The sequence below is a fragment of the Mastigoproctus giganteus genome, chromosome 10 (genome assembly GCF_048544385.1).
Source record: "Mastigoproctus giganteus isolate SK-2022 chromosome 10, ASM4854438v1, whole genome shotgun sequence".
Taxonomy (NCBI): domain Eukaryota; kingdom Metazoa; phylum Arthropoda; class Arachnida; order Uropygi; family Thelyphonidae; genus Mastigoproctus; species Mastigoproctus giganteus.
This window is the reverse complement of record NC_143584.1, coordinates 63448508-63468598: the sequence shown is the minus strand read 5'-3', so window position 1 is coordinate 63468598 and position 20091 is coordinate 63448508. Positions and strand designations below refer to the sequence as shown.

At 38.4% G+C, this 20091-nt stretch overlaps 1 protein-coding gene across 1 annotated transcript in view; it reads left to right on the top strand.

The window, feature by feature from the left end:
* The window catches only part of LOC150079056 (T-box transcription factor TBX18-like), a 153907-nt gene that overhangs the window by 112653 nt on the left and 21163 nt on the right, over positions 1-20091 (top strand). Inside the window, exons 4-5 of the mRNA XM_090383644.1 lie at positions 3976-4140; positions 9691-9767. Of these exons, the coding sequence (XP_090239770.1) occupies positions 3976-4140; positions 9691-9767 (242 nt within the window). The remainder of the gene's footprint in view (positions 1-3975; positions 4141-9690; positions 9768-20091) is intronic.

Genomic DNA, 20091 nt, shown 5'->3' with positions numbered 1-20091 from the left:
TGATCGATTTTTCTTCTGTGACTTCTTAAGTCTATCATTCACCATAAAATTTCAACTGAAGAACGGAATCAGAAATTTCTGGGGGTTATGTATGAGGATGTGATAGAACATTTACTTTTGTTGGGTCGTATGCTGCATGATTGGTGGTAAGGATACTGAGAGGCCTGTCGTAGTTCTGTATGGTCAGAGCGAGAGTGCCGGAGGACACACATTTGAGATGATTGTTGATTGATCCCGCCAAACCGCTAAATTTGCGGCTTTCATTGTGCTTGGCAAGTTTTACTAAATTCGAAATACACGAAGTTACATGTTTGCAAGGCCCAAAGCTATTTTGAATTACTCTATACTAAGTTTACCTTTTCGTGTATTAAATTTGACACTTGATCGGATGCTACAAAAATTCTGACAAGGTTTGCACGCTGCAATGAGGGATTTCAAGTGAATAAATCATCTAAGAAATTAATGTGTTTCGTTTGTCTATAATAAAAAAGTACTTTCTCACGTAAAGGATTTTATTTGCTCTTATCACGAAAAAACTAAAATTTTTTCTTAATACCATATTTAAAATAAAATAAATTTCCTGTTTATACTCCGGGACGACCACACGTTCAGAGGAGTTCACGAAGTAGAGAGGATACAAGAAACAGCACCGTCTTACTAAATGCGCTGGATAAAAGTGCTTCCAAAAACTAGTTTCAGTTCAGTTATACAGCAAAACTTTCTCATATTTTTAATACCTGAAGCATCTGGACACTTCTTTTCTGTTTAAGGTAGTTTTGCTACAGTTTTCGAATGGGTTGAACCAGTTTCATCGTACTTCTCTGAAACAAAACGACTAAATTTAAAAGCATTCTTGATTATGATTACAATTTACTCTCTTCTGTAGCTAATTTTAACGTATTCTGTAGATCTCTGTGTTGTTTTTCGTAATTTACCTTAAATTAGCTTTCTTAATTTCAAATAGCGTCCTAATGCTCAAAAAAAGTGAACACCAAATATTATTGCAGAGCATTTTTAATATTTTTACTAGTGTTTACGAAAGTTTCTTAGGGAAATAGATTTCTGTATATACTCTAAATAGGTATAAGTCATCCCAACGTCATTAACTGATTCTGTTAATTGTACGAAACTAGATGTGGCTTTACAAACCGTCCATTTGATGATGTATCAACTTGAGGAAAAAAAAAACCACGAGGAACGAAACACCACCTTACTGAGAAATCTCCACTAGAATTGAATTCTGTATTCAATACATGCACAGAACGATAGCATGCAGGCCATCTATGGGGCAGAGGTCTTTGAACTCATTCTACCCTCTGTATCTTCAACATCGACGAATATTAGTTACTCAGTGGCTTGTTGTTCAGACACCAAATCAATACGTGATTTGGTGTCTGGACAACATTGACGCATCTTTGATACGACTACGGTTATTTAGTGGTGTACTGCAAAATTCAAAAGAAAAATGAATTCAGGAGGCGGCTAGCAGCGATCATAATGATAGGCCCCCAAATGCCTGAGATGAATGCCAGTGGAGGATATTCTCTCTCTTCCGGCTTCACCCCCTCTCACTAATAAACATCATCGACTATACTAACAGTGATCGTTTTTAACCTACACAGAAGCTGCAGAAGACACAAAACACTGATGTAGACTATCACAAGTTAATCAAGAATAAAGAAGTCAGTTTCTGTCTACAGTTCCACCGATATTATTCTTTCACTGCGCATACATTATTTGAATGTGCACCAGTTTTGAATACCTCAACTGTCTCATAATTCTTCCGTTCTTTACAGAGCAGTTCACTCGCTATAATAGCGACAACAGTGCCAATCGTTAGTTATTATATATATGGGCGTGAAGGGGTCCTACTTTGTGCCACCGTATCTACTAAGAACGGAAGCCTATGAATTACTGTATTTTGATGTGTACAACTTCTGTGTACCCTGTTGGCTCGCGAAGTGAGAATATTTCAACCATTCTTTTTATGATAGTTCGTTTGCATCACTTTATACTGTATTTTAATTAATCGTATTTTTGTTGTTTTATTATATACAATATATTTATCTCTCTATTTATTCTTTTAATTAGTCGAATTAATTTTAATTTATTTTTGTATTTTATATTTCTATTACTACTTTTACGTCGAGGATCAGTTAGAATGGGCTTCCATGCTAACTGACCCTCGACGAATCTACACATTAAGCCTCTGATTCCCGTGAATTGATCTCGAAAAGCCACGTGTGAATTTGGATGCTAATTCAGAAATTAATTTTTATCATTTTTTGGTTGCTTTGCTACAGTCATTATGCAGCAACTGTGACAACAGACGAAAGGCAATGGTCACAATCACAAAGCCCTTAGTAGTGGCGGGAAATCTCTTGTGCGTTGATTATCGGTTAATAACACTGAGTTGACGCACATATAACGAATGCGCGAGGTTATCACGGAAACAGACAAATTAGTGAAATACACGTGGAATCCCTATTTTCATTGATTATCGGCATTAATTCATATCACGAGAACTTAAAATCGTTATTAGTTTTACACCATGCCAACTAAGTCGTCCATTCTGCTTTTTTCACAAATGAGTAAACTACTTTAGTGGCGTGTTGATTAGTACAATTTAGGAAGTCTTTACGAAAGAAAACTGTCCGCTCGGCCGCCAGACGTCTAAAAAGGCGTCGACAGTAGGACGGATCTTGCATGCAGGCTTCGTTCCCCCACCCTCCCAACAACTACACACAACCACCGTCGCAAATAGGCTCATGTTGTGCACAGCTCTGCATTGAAAGGACAAGTTTAAAGGATGACATGGATTTCTCCACTCTCGCACGCCATCTTTCTGGTCTGCTTTTTATAAAATAGCAAAAAAAAAAAAAAGCCATCATATTTACATACTGCAATGTTTATTCAAGGAGAAAATATTTCGCTGTTGCGGTCTAGAATACTTGTTTTCGCTACATATCTTAATAATGTTTACCAAGTATAATAATGGAAACCCCCCCTTCTGTTTCCCTCCTTTAGAAGCCATTGCGAACATGTCATCGTCTCTTTCTCTCTTATTTTCTCACGCGAAGTAGCGTATTTGACCTGTGAAGACACTGCTGCGACGTTCCCCATTATATTTGGGCATCATACGAATAGCTGATCACGTTTCTGGGAACCAGAAATAAAAAATTAATTTTGCTGTACTCGCACGTGCTAGTGTGTGTGTGTGTGCGTGCGTGCGTAGTCTTAAAAGGGTTGTTCGCTGCAGCACAAACCCTGTTGAACACAACTCTTACTTGTAGAAAAGTGTGAGTGTCTTTGGGCTTAGAATGCGGGGCAAAAAATAAAGATTTTTTATTATTTTTTAACCCTAATTGTCCTTGAGCAAGTGCTGCTTCGTCACGCACATACTGGACTCCGACAATGCACAGGCAAAGGTGAAAAATTAGCTCGAGTCACGCAAAACTTGGCTACCACTGTCGACACGCCTCCAGCCGGTAGCTTACAGATCTGTTAACACTCGTGAAGTTGAGCTAAAGCCGAGACTTAGGACTTATGATTTATCTCCAGGCATTAGAATGGTTGACAAGAGGTACATTGAGGACATACCACTTCTACGAAGGGGGTTGGGGGTGGTCGTGGGCAGTACTTGCTGAAATCCGTCGCGCTTCGTATGTGGCGTGGTTTATTGGGACTGCCGACAGCGCAACACTGGGTGATGAATTGGGTAGCTATAACGGGAGAGAACAGACGATGGTGGAAGAAGTTAACCTTCTGGGAAATCCATATCTCCCGACACCTCCAACGTCAGCCAACATGGTCGCCATGTTTACACAAACCGATCGGATCCTTGCAGATACTTCTTACCAGTCTGTTTGTAAGTAAACTTATATTACACAAAGAAATGGAGAGGGGAGGGGATGCATGACTCGATATATACCTTAATAACGTTTGTTCTCTTAAACATTTTACGTCTCTTTTCAGATTGTCCTAAATTCAATGCACAGGTATCAGCCTCGTATCCACCTGGTGAGGAAATCTGGCAACTCTACGACTCTATCGGTGACGGACCTTGAATCCGAGGAATTCCGGACGTACGTGTTTCCTGAGACTGTATTTACTGCCGTAACGGCCTACCAGAACCAACTAGTAAGGAACTGTTCCGATATTAAGAATTTAATTAGAATTATTCGTGTTTTAATTTTGTGTTTCCGTGACAGTAAAGCGGGCTCGTCACTCGTATTGGGGTTGTGCCGGGAAGCATTTTTAAAAGAGATTGCGCTTACCCGATCTCAGTATCTCAATTTTTTCATCACACACAACGTCTAATTGCACGTGAACAGATATAACGCACGATTGAATTAGCGCACTGCGGCAAAAGTAGTCAATGCGCCAAAAATATTTTAATTAATTAATGTATTTTTTTCTTGTTTGTTGTTGTCATGACAAGAATCTCCTTTAAACTTGTGTTTCCTGGAGGAAAAAACTGTTTGATTAGATTAAATTCAGTTTTCAGTATATGCTCAGTAGATTTCGATATTAAAGAAATATAAGTGTAAGAAGAATAATGCCTATACAACAGTAACATATTCTTTTTACCATGAATGAAAATTTTAACATTAAATAACAGATAATGTACAGATAACGGATAATTTATTCATATTGACCATTGAGAGAAATTATGATTTATAAACTATTAATAGGCTCTATTTACATTCTTCAGATCTCTCTCTCTCGCATAAACTAGTGAGATGTTTAAGAACTTTCGCAGAGTGCCAAGAATATTATTGATCCTTCATATTGTCCTCATAAAGAACAGAAAAGAAGTTGGAGTTGATTTATATTCGGATAACAATAACTTATGAGCGTGTGATGATGTGGACAGAAGATTTCATTTTTTTGTTCTACTGGGTTAGTTAGTAAAAAGATTAGTAAAAGCAACTTGGGCCTCAGTCAGTTACATAAAGGGAGTAGTTCTAAAGAGTTTTTATATGATTTGTGGGATTAAAAAACAAAACAAAAAAAAAAAAGAACTGAAATTTGTTGTAGGGAAAGAATACTATCGTAGATCTTACCTCATTATCAGCAGTTTCTTGAAAGCTCATATATCTTAAAAGAAAAAGAAAAGATTCAATTCGTATTTATTTTACCTACAATATTTATGGAAACTGTTGCTAAAATGATTGTCTAATATGCAAGTTAATCTTTGAAATTAACTTTTACAATTCACCCGGTACCAGATAATAGAAGGATTTTCAGTGCTACGTATCACATAGACACGACACGATACAGTTGGAAGATATATTATTTACAGCAGAAATCACTTTGTTCATAAGTATTGAACCGATCTATTGATGGATATTTAGCTCATTTATGATTATTTTGTATAATAATAATTATTATTATTAGTTCAAATAATTAATTTACAATAACAAACATAAGGACAATATTTCCCTGTCAATAAGCTTAATGCTATCGAAAATTTCATGTACTAATATGTAACTCAATCATCCTTCCTTAAAAATACAGGAGAGGAGGAAGCGAACAAAGAAAAACTTCTTTATTCCATCAGTTGAAACTACATGACGCTTCGGCTTCACTATTTGGATTTTTTTATTTTTATTGATCCCAGCATTCCCCACGTTTGGCAGGAGAATTTTGCAGCACCGTGCATATCTTAATTTAATTAAGATTTAAATTTAATTTAATTTAAACTTAATTTAATTTAAATCTTAATTTAAAATTAAAGAAAATTATTTCTTAGTTAGGTTTACTTTGCAATGTTTAGCATGTCATGAGTATGCTATTCTGTCGAGTAGTTTGAGCTTTTTTTCATTACTACTGTTATAGCTCATAATGATATGAGTATGAGAGATTTATAGACACTTAAGTATAGAAGAATGCACGAATTGCAAATATTTTTAGAGAGCGAGAGAAGGGCTCTGAATGCTGAGTGCTCCGGGTTTTCAACTAGGAACATATCGTTACATCTGAATTCGTATTTTTAAGCGAACGTCGCAAGACAGTATGAATATTCCTAGTCTGACGTTAAAAAAAAAAGTATGTTCTGAAGTATATTCCTAGTTAATAAAAAAAGGAGGCATGCAAACATAGAATTAACTAGAATTCATCAGAAAAATGAAATGAACAAAGATTCCTACATGTAAATAAGAAATACAAACAAAAAACTTGAGTGTATCGGTATGTTTTGTTTCTGCCTTTCCACAGCGTAAGTGCCACCTAGTGCCGGATTTAAGCATAAGCCATGGCTTCGGGACTTTGCTATCCGAGGAGGATCGCCTCATTTCCTTTTGTCAAAACGAAAATGTATAATTTCATAACTTGGGGCTTCTTAACATGCTTTGGCTTAGGATCCCACCATGCCTAAATCCTGCAAAAATTGGTTGCATCATTGCACTGATTAGGTTAACTATCAGCCTCCTCTCTTTAACCATGTTTGCAGGAGATCCAGTCCGAACAGGTGCCGCAACCAGTCATCATCCTTTTACTGAAATTTACATCCAAATTTCAAACTCACAGAACCAACTTTTCTTCTTCTTCTTCAATTTCCGTTTTCTGAAACAACCTCCTTTCATACGTATTTCCTGAAAATTAAAATCTACAGAAATTCATGTTTAATGTTAACAAGTATCTTCTTTCCACTTCTCAACCTTCAACCTATGCACAGTACTAAGCGCTATAGTTTCTAATACCTCTCGTTTTGCCTTTTCATTTAAAAAAAGTTGCATTGGAACCTTTTTTTGTCTTTTAACCAAGACTTCCTTTCCCATGCTGATTATTTTGAAATTAGTTATCATTTCAGTAGATGCAGGCCCCGAACAATTATCCTCAGAAGAAGTATCACAGACACTCGAAAATACTTCTAAGATCGCAGTGAATTAAGTAAAGTAAATTAAAGACCGATCAGCGCCCATAGATCACGCCCACAAAGAAAAGATAAAGAACGACATCCCTGTCATCAAATAATGCTCCAAAACTTAGAAAGTTCCTCACCACAAGGATCTAGTTTTAACATGGGACCAAGGGCCATCCCCCCCCCCCAACTTCAAGAACTTAGAAACAAACATTTCGCTCCACTGGGCCATTAGGCTAGAGTGCACAAAGTTTTATAATCCAAGTCTAATCAAGCAGTATGTTTATAAGAGTGTTGTCTCACTCATCATGCACTCAACAGCGACTTGGTTATCTTGATGAGATGCTTGACCCTGGCATCTCAAACTCATTTTGGATTAGAATAATGGTATTTACGATGGCTGAAATGGGCCAAACGGAATCCCCTCGCGACTCCAAGTTAGTACTCTTCTTGAATATCACACCGTGGTGACACTATTATTATACGGAATACCATAACCTTAAGCCAGCTGTTTACACACACACATGATATCAACGTCGAGATATCCTCGACGTTGATATCATTATATATAGGAAGAGAATAGCAGGTCACAATCTCCATCAACTATCGGACTTCGAAATCAACATGCATTTCGTAAACGTTTCTTTCCAATACATTAGACTTACGCAACACCAATTAACTTTTGAAAAGAACTACCGAACGCAAATCTTAGCAGAAATTAATCTGTTCCTTGTAGAAACATAGTAGAACCCCACGTCTTCAGCCGATCAGGCCTGTTTAAGACGAATTCTTTCCTTCTTTGAATGTCATGGTTTTTTTAAAATTAAATTTGGTGCTTGCGATAAGATTGAGTTTTACAATCTCATATTTATAACTCCGTAATTCACTTGTAACTGGTGTAGATCCCATTAGCATCTACTTATCCAGGGATAAGACGATGGTCTCAAACTGAAGAAACAAATAATAAAAATTTTGGAAAATCTGAATGGAATGGGCATCTCTAGACAACTTCAAACATGCTGGTGAAGAACAGGACTTTTCAGGGTGAGCGCATCTAATTGTGTTGTGTGTGTAGCTTCAGACGAATATATGGACTAAAAACGGATGGATTTTTGTCGTTACAAGTTATTTACTTACTTATACCAAATCTATTTAACTGAGATAAATTATAGTTTGTTTTTTTCGGACATCGCGAAATTGCAATTGCTTATACTGTACATATTAGCACTTAATTATCCGAGAAATATGTAACTGAATTTGTTATAAACAAACAAACAATATGCAGTGAAAATTAACCTATATATACATATAATGATTAAAACTATCAATATAGTAATTGGAATTAACTTTACGTTTAACAATATTTAATATCCATATATAATGCATGTTTCTCGTATCAGTAGGAAATTCGTAACCAGCAAAGTTCTCTTCTCCGATGGAAACAGTATAAGATAAAACATATTCCTGTGATCAATTTTGTCTTTGAAACTGTTCTTCTCATGTCTTCAGAGAGACACGAGGGCAAATTTCCCGGTAAAAGGTCAGCACTACATACGAGACGTGGTCTGTGCATAGTTCAGTTCTACGAAACATTTCCCAAACGGTAATGAAATAAAAGGATTAGGGCATGGCAATTATTATTATGATTAAAAACAACAGGTGGGAAGCACATTCATCAAAAATTGAGAAAGATTTATAGACGTCTGGATGCGATGTCCAAATGTAGCGCGACTGGAGTTGGGTGGGATCGAAATAATCATTTCAAGAGGACGGACTCATACCCCAGTCACCTATTAAGGAATTGCGAGCTGTATGCAGTCAGACAAAATCGGAATGTCAAGAGAATTCAATCCATCTGAAAAGCAAAATATTATGGAATTCCCCTCCCCTTTCCTTCCTGCCGCACAGAACAGAACAATTAAAAGCCTACATTTAAATTACTATCGCTATATCTATAATTTTTTATATAAATGAAGGAATTGTTTAATTGCTTCAGTTACTTCGATATACTGACATATTTAATCTTCTCAGTATTACAGTAATGAGCGTACAATTCTCTCCGTGAATTAAACTGATTCGGCAAGATTATAAACAAAGATCATTCTAAATATAGAATCAATTGTTACTGAAATGGCGCATTATAAGATCTACCCATCATTTCCTTTGCCATTTCTTACTGTACTTATCTTCTTCATCTCCATATAGAATGGGAAATATTTTACCTAAGGCTATTGCTACATCATCTAAAACCCATCTGTGCCGAACAGGATGAGATGCATTCCAACTCTGCTATATAACAACGGTAATCAATTTATTCTGAATCAGACCATTAAACAGACCTTCATCTATCGGTACAATGGAAACGATATTTTTATGAATTTTATGTAAATGACATTTTACATCTATGATGCTTACAATTTCATGTATTATCTAAGGGCCAGTCAGTAACCACCCTATAATAGATATGCTAAGAAAAGCATTAGTTTTCAGCACGTTCAATTCTAAATTAATTATTAAATTTATTTTATGAATTTCAAAAAGGTTAATAATTTCTTGGATATAATGGAACCACCTGGCGGTCATTTGCGAAAACATTCTTGTTAGGTATAAGGAAGCTTAAGTTAATAAAAATATGAAAATTTTTCAGTACTTAGATGATTGTTTGAAGGGAATTGATAAATACTAAATCGCTAAATACAATTATGATCATTATGGCTTGAAAAATCTGTATTTAATATCTCTGAGTAACTGTGATTGTTGAAACTATGCTTGATACGAGGAGTTATTGCCAATAACTTAATCATATCGTCTTTATTTTATTGCAGATCACTAAACTCAAAATAGACAGCAATCCTTTTGCCAAAGGTTTTCGGGATTCATCTCGTCTCACGGAACTCGAAAGGTAAGTTGAGATTACACGACATTCGCTACTTAATTACAACGAAGCACGCGTGCATTTAGTCATTGCCATGGAATACAATATGAAATTAAAGCCATACTTGTAGGAAATTGAAGAAGCAAACCAAAATTCTTCAAGGATTTCGTTCAATCTTCGTTAGCCACATTATATTTAGATGATCCACGCACTTTTTTTACATGTTTATTTAAGAGTTACAAATAAGACTTTGTTGTTTAAGGAAGGTTTTGGTCCGATGATAGCTATGCTACCGTATTGAAGAAGGATGGGGGGGGTTAGCAAGATTAGAAAGAAAGGCAAGAGTCTGATACTGTTATTAGCGTGCCTTACACCCGGCTAATTATACCACGCAATACTCCCAACACATCATTACTGTCATCCGGCATTTGACGCGTGTTTATTTTACAATTTTTTTCCATTACTGCTGGCGTCGCTAAAAAAGTGTCTATTCGAAAAAAAAAAAAAAGTCGTCCACTCACTCTTTTATTTCGTTTTAACAGGATCCCACAAATTAAGCGTTTTAATTATTTTAAAGGCTAATGAAGAGTCTCTCAGCGAGTGGAAATACTTGCAGTAGCCCAAAGTGTGGAAATGGTAGCTAAAGCAATATGACTGACTGCTTTCCGGTATGTGGGTGGCGGAGGTCCCCTAGGAATCCCGTGGCACAACGCCATATGACACGATACGCACTATTGCCAATTTTCATCAAGGAGGGGTGTAACAGTATCTGTTACCGCCCGGGTCGAACGAAGCAATTAGCAGGAGTCGGTAATGACTTCAGTGTGCTGTATACTCAAAGCGAAAGGAGGTTTTGCCACTGAGGCCAGGCAAAGTTCTCCCAATCCTAACATCCCAAGCGTCCCATGTCGACGCGGGAGGTCCTGGCAAGAGCACGGTCTCGGTGAAGGCCCGCTGACAGCAACAAGGGACTACTCTCACCGCTCTGCGAAACGTGACACTTTAAACAGTACCAAACGCTTCTCTTCCGAAACGGGGACAGAGTTTTCCCTGTTAACTTTACCGAATAGATTCCCCCAACACCACCACCCCGCCTCGACCTTCGTGGAACTTTTTGACATACCGTAAATACCGGCCACACGCTTGCGCATGATCCGGCAAAAAAACAGAGCCCTTTTAAGAGAACATGTCAGCTCTTTATGAGAATCCACAGAACAGATGGAGAGAAAAATGGAAGAAGTTATAAGAAGTAGCCTCCGTGTTGTGCACTCCTTTGGTGAGCGAGACAACACCCCACTAAATTGCCCTCTTTATTGAGAGTCGTTTATTTTCAACCATCAGCATTAAACCAAGATTTCGTTATAATTCGGAAACTGTTTCCTTTTTACGATTTTGGTGCATTTCATTCCTTTTTGCTAGAGTGCGCCAGTTTAGGAAACTGTTTTTAATGCAGTTATTTATTTTCGATGAGAGAGGAGTGCTTTCTCTCTACAGAATATGTCCAAAGAAGAGCATATGCTGGCATTCATTTAAACACTATTTTGCTTATTCATTCATTTCATTTTCCATGCCAATCTTATGGTTAGAGAACTTTTATATAAGTGATCGCAAGGGACGGCGTTTCATAGTGTATAATGTTGCAGTTTTGAGTTGTCGTGTTAAGATGTGAATTCTCAAGTCGGCTCGTTGTCTGCACGCGGCAAAACTTGTAACTTCCATCTGAGAGCAACTAACTTTTTCTGAACCACTCTGCGCAAGGTACACAATATCTCAATATTGTCTACCTTGCTAGCTCTCACCAATATCTCATATTGATAAGAGCCAGCTTAATAATAAATTTAAATGACTTCACCGACCCTCTTGCAAATTTCGGTGTTCTTCTGAATGCTCAGAAATCACAAGGAATGTTAATTGTAGAACAATTTGTCTGATGACTTGGAAAAAAACATCTTTCAAAGTTGTAGAGTCGCATTCCTCATTTGATCACGATCTATTCATTTAAAGGTATCATCTCAATAGCAAATGCAAGCATAAACGGCTGCCGCTTAAAATATCCCAATTAGGCGTTCTGAAATTATAATATTTAAGTATTATTATACTCTGACTGCTTGCCAGAAAAACGCATAGCTACAGTGGACGTGTTAGAAACGTATTTAGTGGGCTACAGTGGCCTGCATTCTTCTATTATTAAATTGCCAGAACCTTTTTCTTTAATATATGCCTGCAAGCAATATGGGCCTCAAGTTTTGCATCTACGAATATAAATCGTATATTTCCAAGAGTCTTAACAAGAAATGGAATTTTTGAATTTTTTTTAAAAAGTAACTTCGCATATATGTGATCAAATCCAAACATGAGCTTTTTTTCGTCTAACAATTCTTTTGGAAGAAAATTTGAAGAAAGCTATCTAAATGAGGGATATAAACAAGGGGCATGCTGCCGATTTGTTACAAGGGGCTCGCTCGGGAAGAAATTCAGCTAAGGGTCATCCGTGGTTAAAATAGTCTGTTAAATTTTATCAAACAAAAATTTCTTTTTAAACAGGGAATCAGATAATCCCCCGAAATTTTAACAAGGTGCTCGCCCGATTATTCTTATAGTTTAGTATTCTTTTAAAAATATCCATATGAAAACCAGCATTTTAAATCTAATGTTACATGGCTGTTTGCCAGATGACGTCAACTTGTACAGTTTAAAAGTGGTCAAGACTTGGGAAAAAGTAAAGTTGTTTTGTAGGAGTAGGCTTATGAAATAGAAATCATAATAAACGTTGAATTGAACGTTGGTATTAATCAGAGATTTTCTGGCTGATAAATATGATTGTGGTTGATATTCTTTTGATTGGTTGGGTATTGGTATTATTATTTCTGGTGCAAGGGCTACTTGGGCCATATTGCGCCATCAACGAGAAGTAGGTCACACACGATGACTGTAAGAACAGTCAGATACGAGCATATAGATTTATGCGTTTTAAGAAGCAGAAAAATTCCCGGAGATTTGCATCATCACCTGTGATATGGCGAAGTGTCAAAGGTTTTTCAAGATTTCGTAGAAAACTGAATGAGGCTTTTTGGGCATGAGTGTACAACGTACATTCAACGAGAATGTGCTTGAATGCGAGTAGAGAGTTGGAGTGCGTACACTGCCGGAGGATCCTTTCCTGCGAGAAGAAAAAGGTGGGTGAGCTGACTGTGACCGATTCGTTTTCTGGATAGGATGACTCTTTCCTTTCTGTTTACACGGAAACTGGAAACCCATAACTGTGGTTCAGATTTTATTCAGATTTTACTTGTGTTTGAGCTTGCCATAGAGGCATCCATTGTTCCCAACATATACTTCTTATATTTGATCTGTAGTCAATATGCAGAACTTAATAATGGATGAATGTTTGGCTGCATAATCCGCTTTCTTTCCCCAATATCCTAGTGTGGCCTGGGATCCAGCAAAAGATGACTACTTGCTGGTGTTCTTGGATATGCATCAGCTGCTAAGTTTTTATGGTTTTTTTTTATTAAAGGATGCGTTGGTGAGGAGCAATTTTGCAAGGCTAAAAGTGCACTCTGCGAATCTGTATACAGTATATTACACTTTTTTTTGAGTGGACAGAGGGAGAATATTTTCTACGACAAGTTTGATGCCGCATAATTGCAGCTCTATAACTTCTGCAATCAGTGGGAAGTGAAACAGAGGTTGTGTGTGTGATAGGGGAAGGCAGATACAGCGTCGACTCAATTCTCAGACTTTGATCCATCAGTGCGTATATATTGTAAACGTGGGTAATTTTGTGCGTGAGCAGCATGGATTTTATGAATTTTGATATATTGGTATGCAAAATTTAAGGACCAGTCAGGTTTTCACCTGTAGCTTCTCATAGGAGTGGCCTGGATATGGGAAAAGCATGCCAAAGGAACTTCGTGAGGTATAGAAATGATGAAGGAAACAAACACCGACACAACAACGGAAACAAAACAGTACAGAGGGACTTTATTCAAAAATGGCAACATTGCACTGGCTGCCATGATACAGATGCATCAATGCCAAAGATGAGAAAAAGGGAAGAAGTGGTCTTCAGTAGGAGATGTGGCTATCCCTAATATCGATGCAGGCTTTGCACCTCCTCGCCATGCTTAGTACAATGTTGTTGATAAGTTCCTGCGGTAACATCGTCCATTCCTCTGTCAGCGCCACCTTCAGCTGGTGAACATTTTCTGGTGGGTGTGGACGTGCCGCTAGTCGTCTCGATGGAATTTATATCGGTGTAACGGGCAAGCCAATCCATGAGAACAATGTCCTCGCTTTCCAAAAGTATATTAACAGCTGGAGTGCGATGGGATGTGGCGTTATCATCCATAAACACGAACTCGGGGCAAATGGCACCTCGAAACAGACGCACATGGGGAAGAATTACGTCAGTTCAGTAGCGTGCATCGGTTACAGTACCGCTTTCCAGTATCTGGAGTTGTGTACATCCATCCAATATAACGCCTCCCCAAACGAGAACACCTCGACCGCCATATCGATCCCTTTCAGCGATGTTTGCGGGGTGATACCGTGTGCCAACCTCTTTCCAGATTAGCTGACGTCCAGAATCGCTGCTGAGACTGAATCTACTCTAATCAGTAAAGAGTATCTTAAGTAAAGATTTTTCGGTTGTAACTTTAGAAATAGTGTTGGTCCTTAAGTTTTGCACACCAGTGTACTTGCAAAGGAATGTTTTTCCTAGTTTAGGAAATAACTGTCACATAATGGTTTAATAGAAGACCTTGGGAGGATCTGAACTGTTTGGATTTTGGAGGACTTTGTCAATGCCTGCAATCTGATACCAATAAGCTGAGCTGCCTCTGGTTTATTTCTATAGTATATTGTGAACTGTGGATCGTTAAGTATCGGGGTTAAGTATTCGAAGGCTACCCACCTAATGGGGTGGGTAGCCTTCGAAGTTTGCTGCGTAGTTCAGATGTAACATCTTCCTCCTGAGGCTGAGGAGAACTTTGTATTTGCGACGTTCTATAAGCGCCTATAACAATTCTGAGGGCAGAATGTTGAATAGAGGCAATCCGTGCTATCACCTTTCCCCAGCAGAATCATACACCAGGACATAATAATCAAGGAGAGATCTGATTAAGGATCTATACAAGTAAAGTAAGGTGTAATGATCTGCACCTCATAATGTAGAAGAATATTTGTACTCTTAGTAAGTTAATTTTTTTTTCTGGCAAACAGTCCGTAGATTTCTGATGTATTCTGAAAAGTCCAATTTATTATCGAAAATCAGATCTCGGAGATGAACGCTTTTCACTACTGTGATAGGTGTATTTCTGGATCTGGATGCATCTTTCGTTTGTTACAAAAGTGAATGACTCTTGATTTCTGATAAGATAGTCGGTAACCATTCTGTGCCATCCACAGCTCAATACAGTGGATAAGCAGTGTAGCGGAATGGTTCTGGTTTCTTCTTGACTGGTAGTTTCGTTTGTATACACAAGAAACGAGTCCCTCTGCTGTTTGCATACGGGATCCCAGTTCCCTGTTTGAACATGTCTTGCGGGAGTTGTATTGGCAACAAGTGGTATTGTGACTGATGTGTTACTAGCTCTATTTTGAAGTCTGTTGCTTTGAGGATTGAGTTACAGAAGAGAGTAAAATTGAATTCATTCAGAAATAGAGATGCTCAGCATAAATTATCTCTCAATCTGAACTGATATTGAATGAAGCAGCGTCAGCGTAGGTACATCTTGGCATCTGTTGTAATTGTTTTCTTGCTTCTAAAAATGAGACTTTCTTTTCTATCTTGTATTTCTGGACTTTTTTTATATATATATATATATATATATATATATATATATTTCCACTGTTCACATGTTTTTGGGTATATGTAATAACTTACCGAATGACCCTAATATGATAGTTCTATTTTTGTTCACAATTTTTATAGAAGGCTAAATGATTGCCTTTACAATTGAAGCAAAGTGAGGACAGCGATATACAATCAGCTTGGGCATGCTCCTTCGATCCACAGTTAGGGCATACTGAATCGCCTCGACAGACTGTTTGAGAGTGTCCGAATTTCTGAAACTTATAACATCTTATTTGGTGTGGAATATACGGTTGAATGCGGAAGTTCATATACCCGTCTTTCACTGGTGAAGGTAGGTTTGGACCACCGTTTGGTGAACTAAATGTCAGTATGTTGCTGCGAGTTGGAATAAGCTCGTCATCTTTCTTCAGCATAATTCTCTTTGATCGGATGGCCTTCTGTTTTTGCAATTAGGTGACAATTTCCTCCACTGAGACATTCATTAGGTCCCATTCTGAGACGACAACTTTGGAAGTATTGAGTATAGCATGTGGTGACACTAACTAGAACTTCCGCCGAATGTGGTGAGTTTGAAAAGGGACTCAAGAGTGTTTGGAGTGTCTGGCGACTTACTGGTGGTCTCAACCGGTAGGTCGCCAGATTTAAAACATCACACCATTCTCAGGGAACCTGCTGCATTTTCTAGACATTTCTGTATGAGAAATGGCGATAGATTGCCTACGGCCTGGTTCGTTAAAGAATGCAGGCTCAGGAAACTTGGATGTTCTACTCGGGAAGTCTTCAGTCTCTTTCGGTTGGTTGCATCATCATCGTCATCATCAGGTTGGCGTAAATCCAATGAATTTGAATTTGCTGTCTTAATGGGGGAATTTTTTTATAATCCATGTTTTGCTTCTTTTGGCTTTGGAGTTTGCTTTACCACCCAGGTTTATCACAAGGTGACCAAGCGTCTGAGTTACTTTGTTACTACACAGAAAGGTGGCTTTCCTTTCTGGGCCTCTGCCTACTTATTTTATTGCGAAAGAGCTAATATGATATACAAATAAAGAAAACGGTTGTTGAAACAAAAGTAGAATCTGTTCGCTGAAATTCTCTTTAGAGAAAACGCTTTCAGAATCGTGAAAGGATTTGGTCACAGAACGTTTGGCACCCGGGGACATTGAGTATTGGAAATTTAGTATTTTTATACGAAATGGGTACTAAAAAGTATTTCCACTCTGTATCCTGAAAGTGTCCGTCTTATCCTTCTCGTTTTGCTACATCGAATGATTATTCTAGAAGGAATTTACTTTAAAATAAATTTTCTGTTAATAGTTTTGGCTACCTAAGCTCAGAGGCGTGTAGAAGATAGGGAATATTACTGTAATTTGTGGTATCACATGGATTCGAAAACAGTACAGTGGATAACAGTGTACTTGTACACTAACCATTCCGTCCTGCATTCAAGAAAACACAACCATCAAATGGTGGGCCCTATAAAACTATAAGGGGTATCAATTAAAACGTATTCCATGCATGAAAGTTATCAGCTGGTGGTGGAAACGGATATGCGTACGCTTAACCAACACGTCGACATGCTGCTTCGCTTCATTTTTTCCTTAGTTGAGTTGGGTGTCTGATTTTTGATATGGAATTTAAAAAGGTATTGCGTCCAAAACTTATTAACATATACAATTACTAAACAACTACTAAAGGACAAAAACAATAATAAATGAATGACAGGATGTTGGCTATGAATGGTGCACGTTTAACCTGAGTCTAAGATACTTCCACTACATAAGGCTTCTGTTATGTAGTGGAAGTATCCACAGTCTTCAAGAAAAAAAAATATTTCGATTCCAAATTTCTGCAGGAAAAGTCATGATTATGCTGAAAACTTTTCCTCGGCCACCGTACAGTGGCATTTTGCTGTCATTCTTTAAAGAACCTGGCGCCAATATCAACTCGGAACGGTATGATGAAACTTCGAACCACTTTCAACAACAAACAGAAGCGACAGTGAGAACACGTATAACACTCACACATTGCTAATCCGATCTGGTCTCACTTCAAGGTGTGTTGGAGAGCACGCAAACTCCTGGCGCAGGGTTCAAGTCTGTCACCATGCGACCTGTGTTTTGATTTTTTCAAAAAGGAATATGTAGATAGTGAGTCAATGGGACATGTCTTAACATTAATAGACTTTTTTTTTTAATTTTTCAAAATTATATATTTTAAAACCCTTACACGAATTTTAATTGAACGACCCTCGTATAAAGCTAGTTCATTTCTCAGGATTTCTATATATCCTCGTAACCTTCACCGTGTATCATCTACCAAACGAAGTGGTCCTGGTACAAAGCAAAAACTAATCAGAAGATTAGCCTCAACTGTCGCTGGCGCAATATCTCAATCACAACGCGTGTTATATTTTTCGGAGCCACAGTAGCTGGCCCCGAAAAATAGAATAGCAGAAGTAGTAAAAGCAAATTCCTAGTTCTCAGTATGTCCGACTTAATATTTCCTAATAAAGCCATTGGCCTTATGCACCTCGAAGGATGGGTAGCTTTATTATCTGATAAGAATACTAGTCAGGAAACCGCTCAGGAGTGTTTATGCACAACGTTACCAAAACTGCATGCTTACTGCTTTATTTAATAAATGTTTCTTCACTGTGGTAACGGAAGAGTAGAATCCTTTCTTCCCTTCTCCCACTACCAAATCAGGTAGTGGGAGAAGGGGAGATATGAAGCCTCCGATTCCTCGAGCAGAGCAGCGGGGTTGACCGAAGTTCTGGCTTGGGTATTCGCCAGTAACACGAATCCCAAATGGACGGTGTTGAGATCTGACCCGTGATCATTTTAACTGTAGCTATCAGTCGTTGTATTTCAATGATATCAGGTAGTCGCGGCATCCCCCAGTGAAGTAGCTAAGGCTGTAGTTCTGTCCTGTGTTGTGAGACAAGCTTTCCGGTTAGCCCATTTAAGTAGCCAGAATTTTGCAGCGAGGATTGGTTTCTTCGTTGTAGTAGCTGCTGATGCCCACACTTCAGCAGCATAGAGGAATGGAGACTAGATTACTGTTCTGATGAATTTCTTAATTATATGAGGCTCCTTAACATAAATTAGTTGTTGTTTAGCTAGCCATCGGAGAGAGGCTGCTCTGGAAGTGAACTTGTCTACATGAGCATGAAACCGGAATTTTGGGTCAAATACTATTCCCAAATCCGCATGTTTAGGAGTGGCAGATATTCCAATTCCATCGAGTGTTGGGGCTATTATTGTAGGGGCTGGTCTGAGAGAGAACACCATTAGTTTTGTTTTTTGTGGGTTGGTCGAGAGTCCATACTGTTTGAGGTAGGTAAGAGGCGACGTTGATGAGACTATTATTAATGCTTGCTGTAGCTTCAAGGTGATTGTTGGAAGCAATACGCGTTAGAATTTTTATATCATCTGCATAGGTGATGATTTTCTCATTGTTACGGACAAGAGGCGCAATGATAGCTGTAAATAATAAGCCAGATAGGACTCCTCCTTGCGGAACATCAGCAGAAATTGTCTTCTTGTGCGATTGTCCATAGGCACCGACTTGTAGTACCCTATCATAGAGGAGTGATGCTATGAACCAGTGGATTAGATAGTGGTCTTCCAGTAAGCGGAGGAGCGCCGACACGTTGATGGCGTCAAAGGCAGCTTCAATATCCAGGTACGTAATTGCGAGTTCCTCTTGCTGTTCAAAGGCGGACAATATATTACATATGGTTGCAAGAAGGTTCGTCACTGTGGGTCGGTTTCGGATTGCGTAGTGGACTTGTGGCGGCCTATCTCCGAGAATCTGATTCATTAAGGTGGGCAGCATTATACTATCGGAAGATCATAAGGCCCAACTTTTTAATTTTCTTTGGGAATTAGAAGCGCTGTATTATTCAAAATGTTGAGATAACTGGCGACATTGAGTCCTTTTATCGGACTGACACTTTACCAGTAAGCACATTAAGGTGCGTACACGTAAAACGCATGTAGCCGCTTACCGGAAACCAGCAGCGACATCCAGCTGAAGCTTCTCACTGGCTATGAACACAGAAAGCAGTTAATCAGTGCAACTTCTCGGTATGCGATGGCGTAAAGTTTTGCACTGGTCAACTACTTTCTACAGGTCCATAGCCAGTGAGACGCTTCAGCTGCATGTCGCTGCTGGTTCCAGGCAAGCGGTTACCTGCGTTCTATGCGTAAGCACCCTAACACACCATAACGGCTGCACGCATACGAAGAGAGTTTGAAAGGTTCGTGGCCTGAGTATGTAGGGTTTATTAAAGGTGTCTGGAAACATGTTACTTTTCAACATAATCCCCTTGAAGTCAACACGCTTTTTGTCACTGATGCTGCAATGCGTTGATTGCAGATTCCAAGAAAGTTTTCTCCTGGGCCTGCAGGAATGCATCCACTTCAGCAACGACGTCACTGTTAATTGGGAAAATGGATGTCAGCCAGGTATTTTTTCAAATTAGGAAATATGTGAAGGTCTGATGGTGTTAGATCTGGTGAATACTAGGGA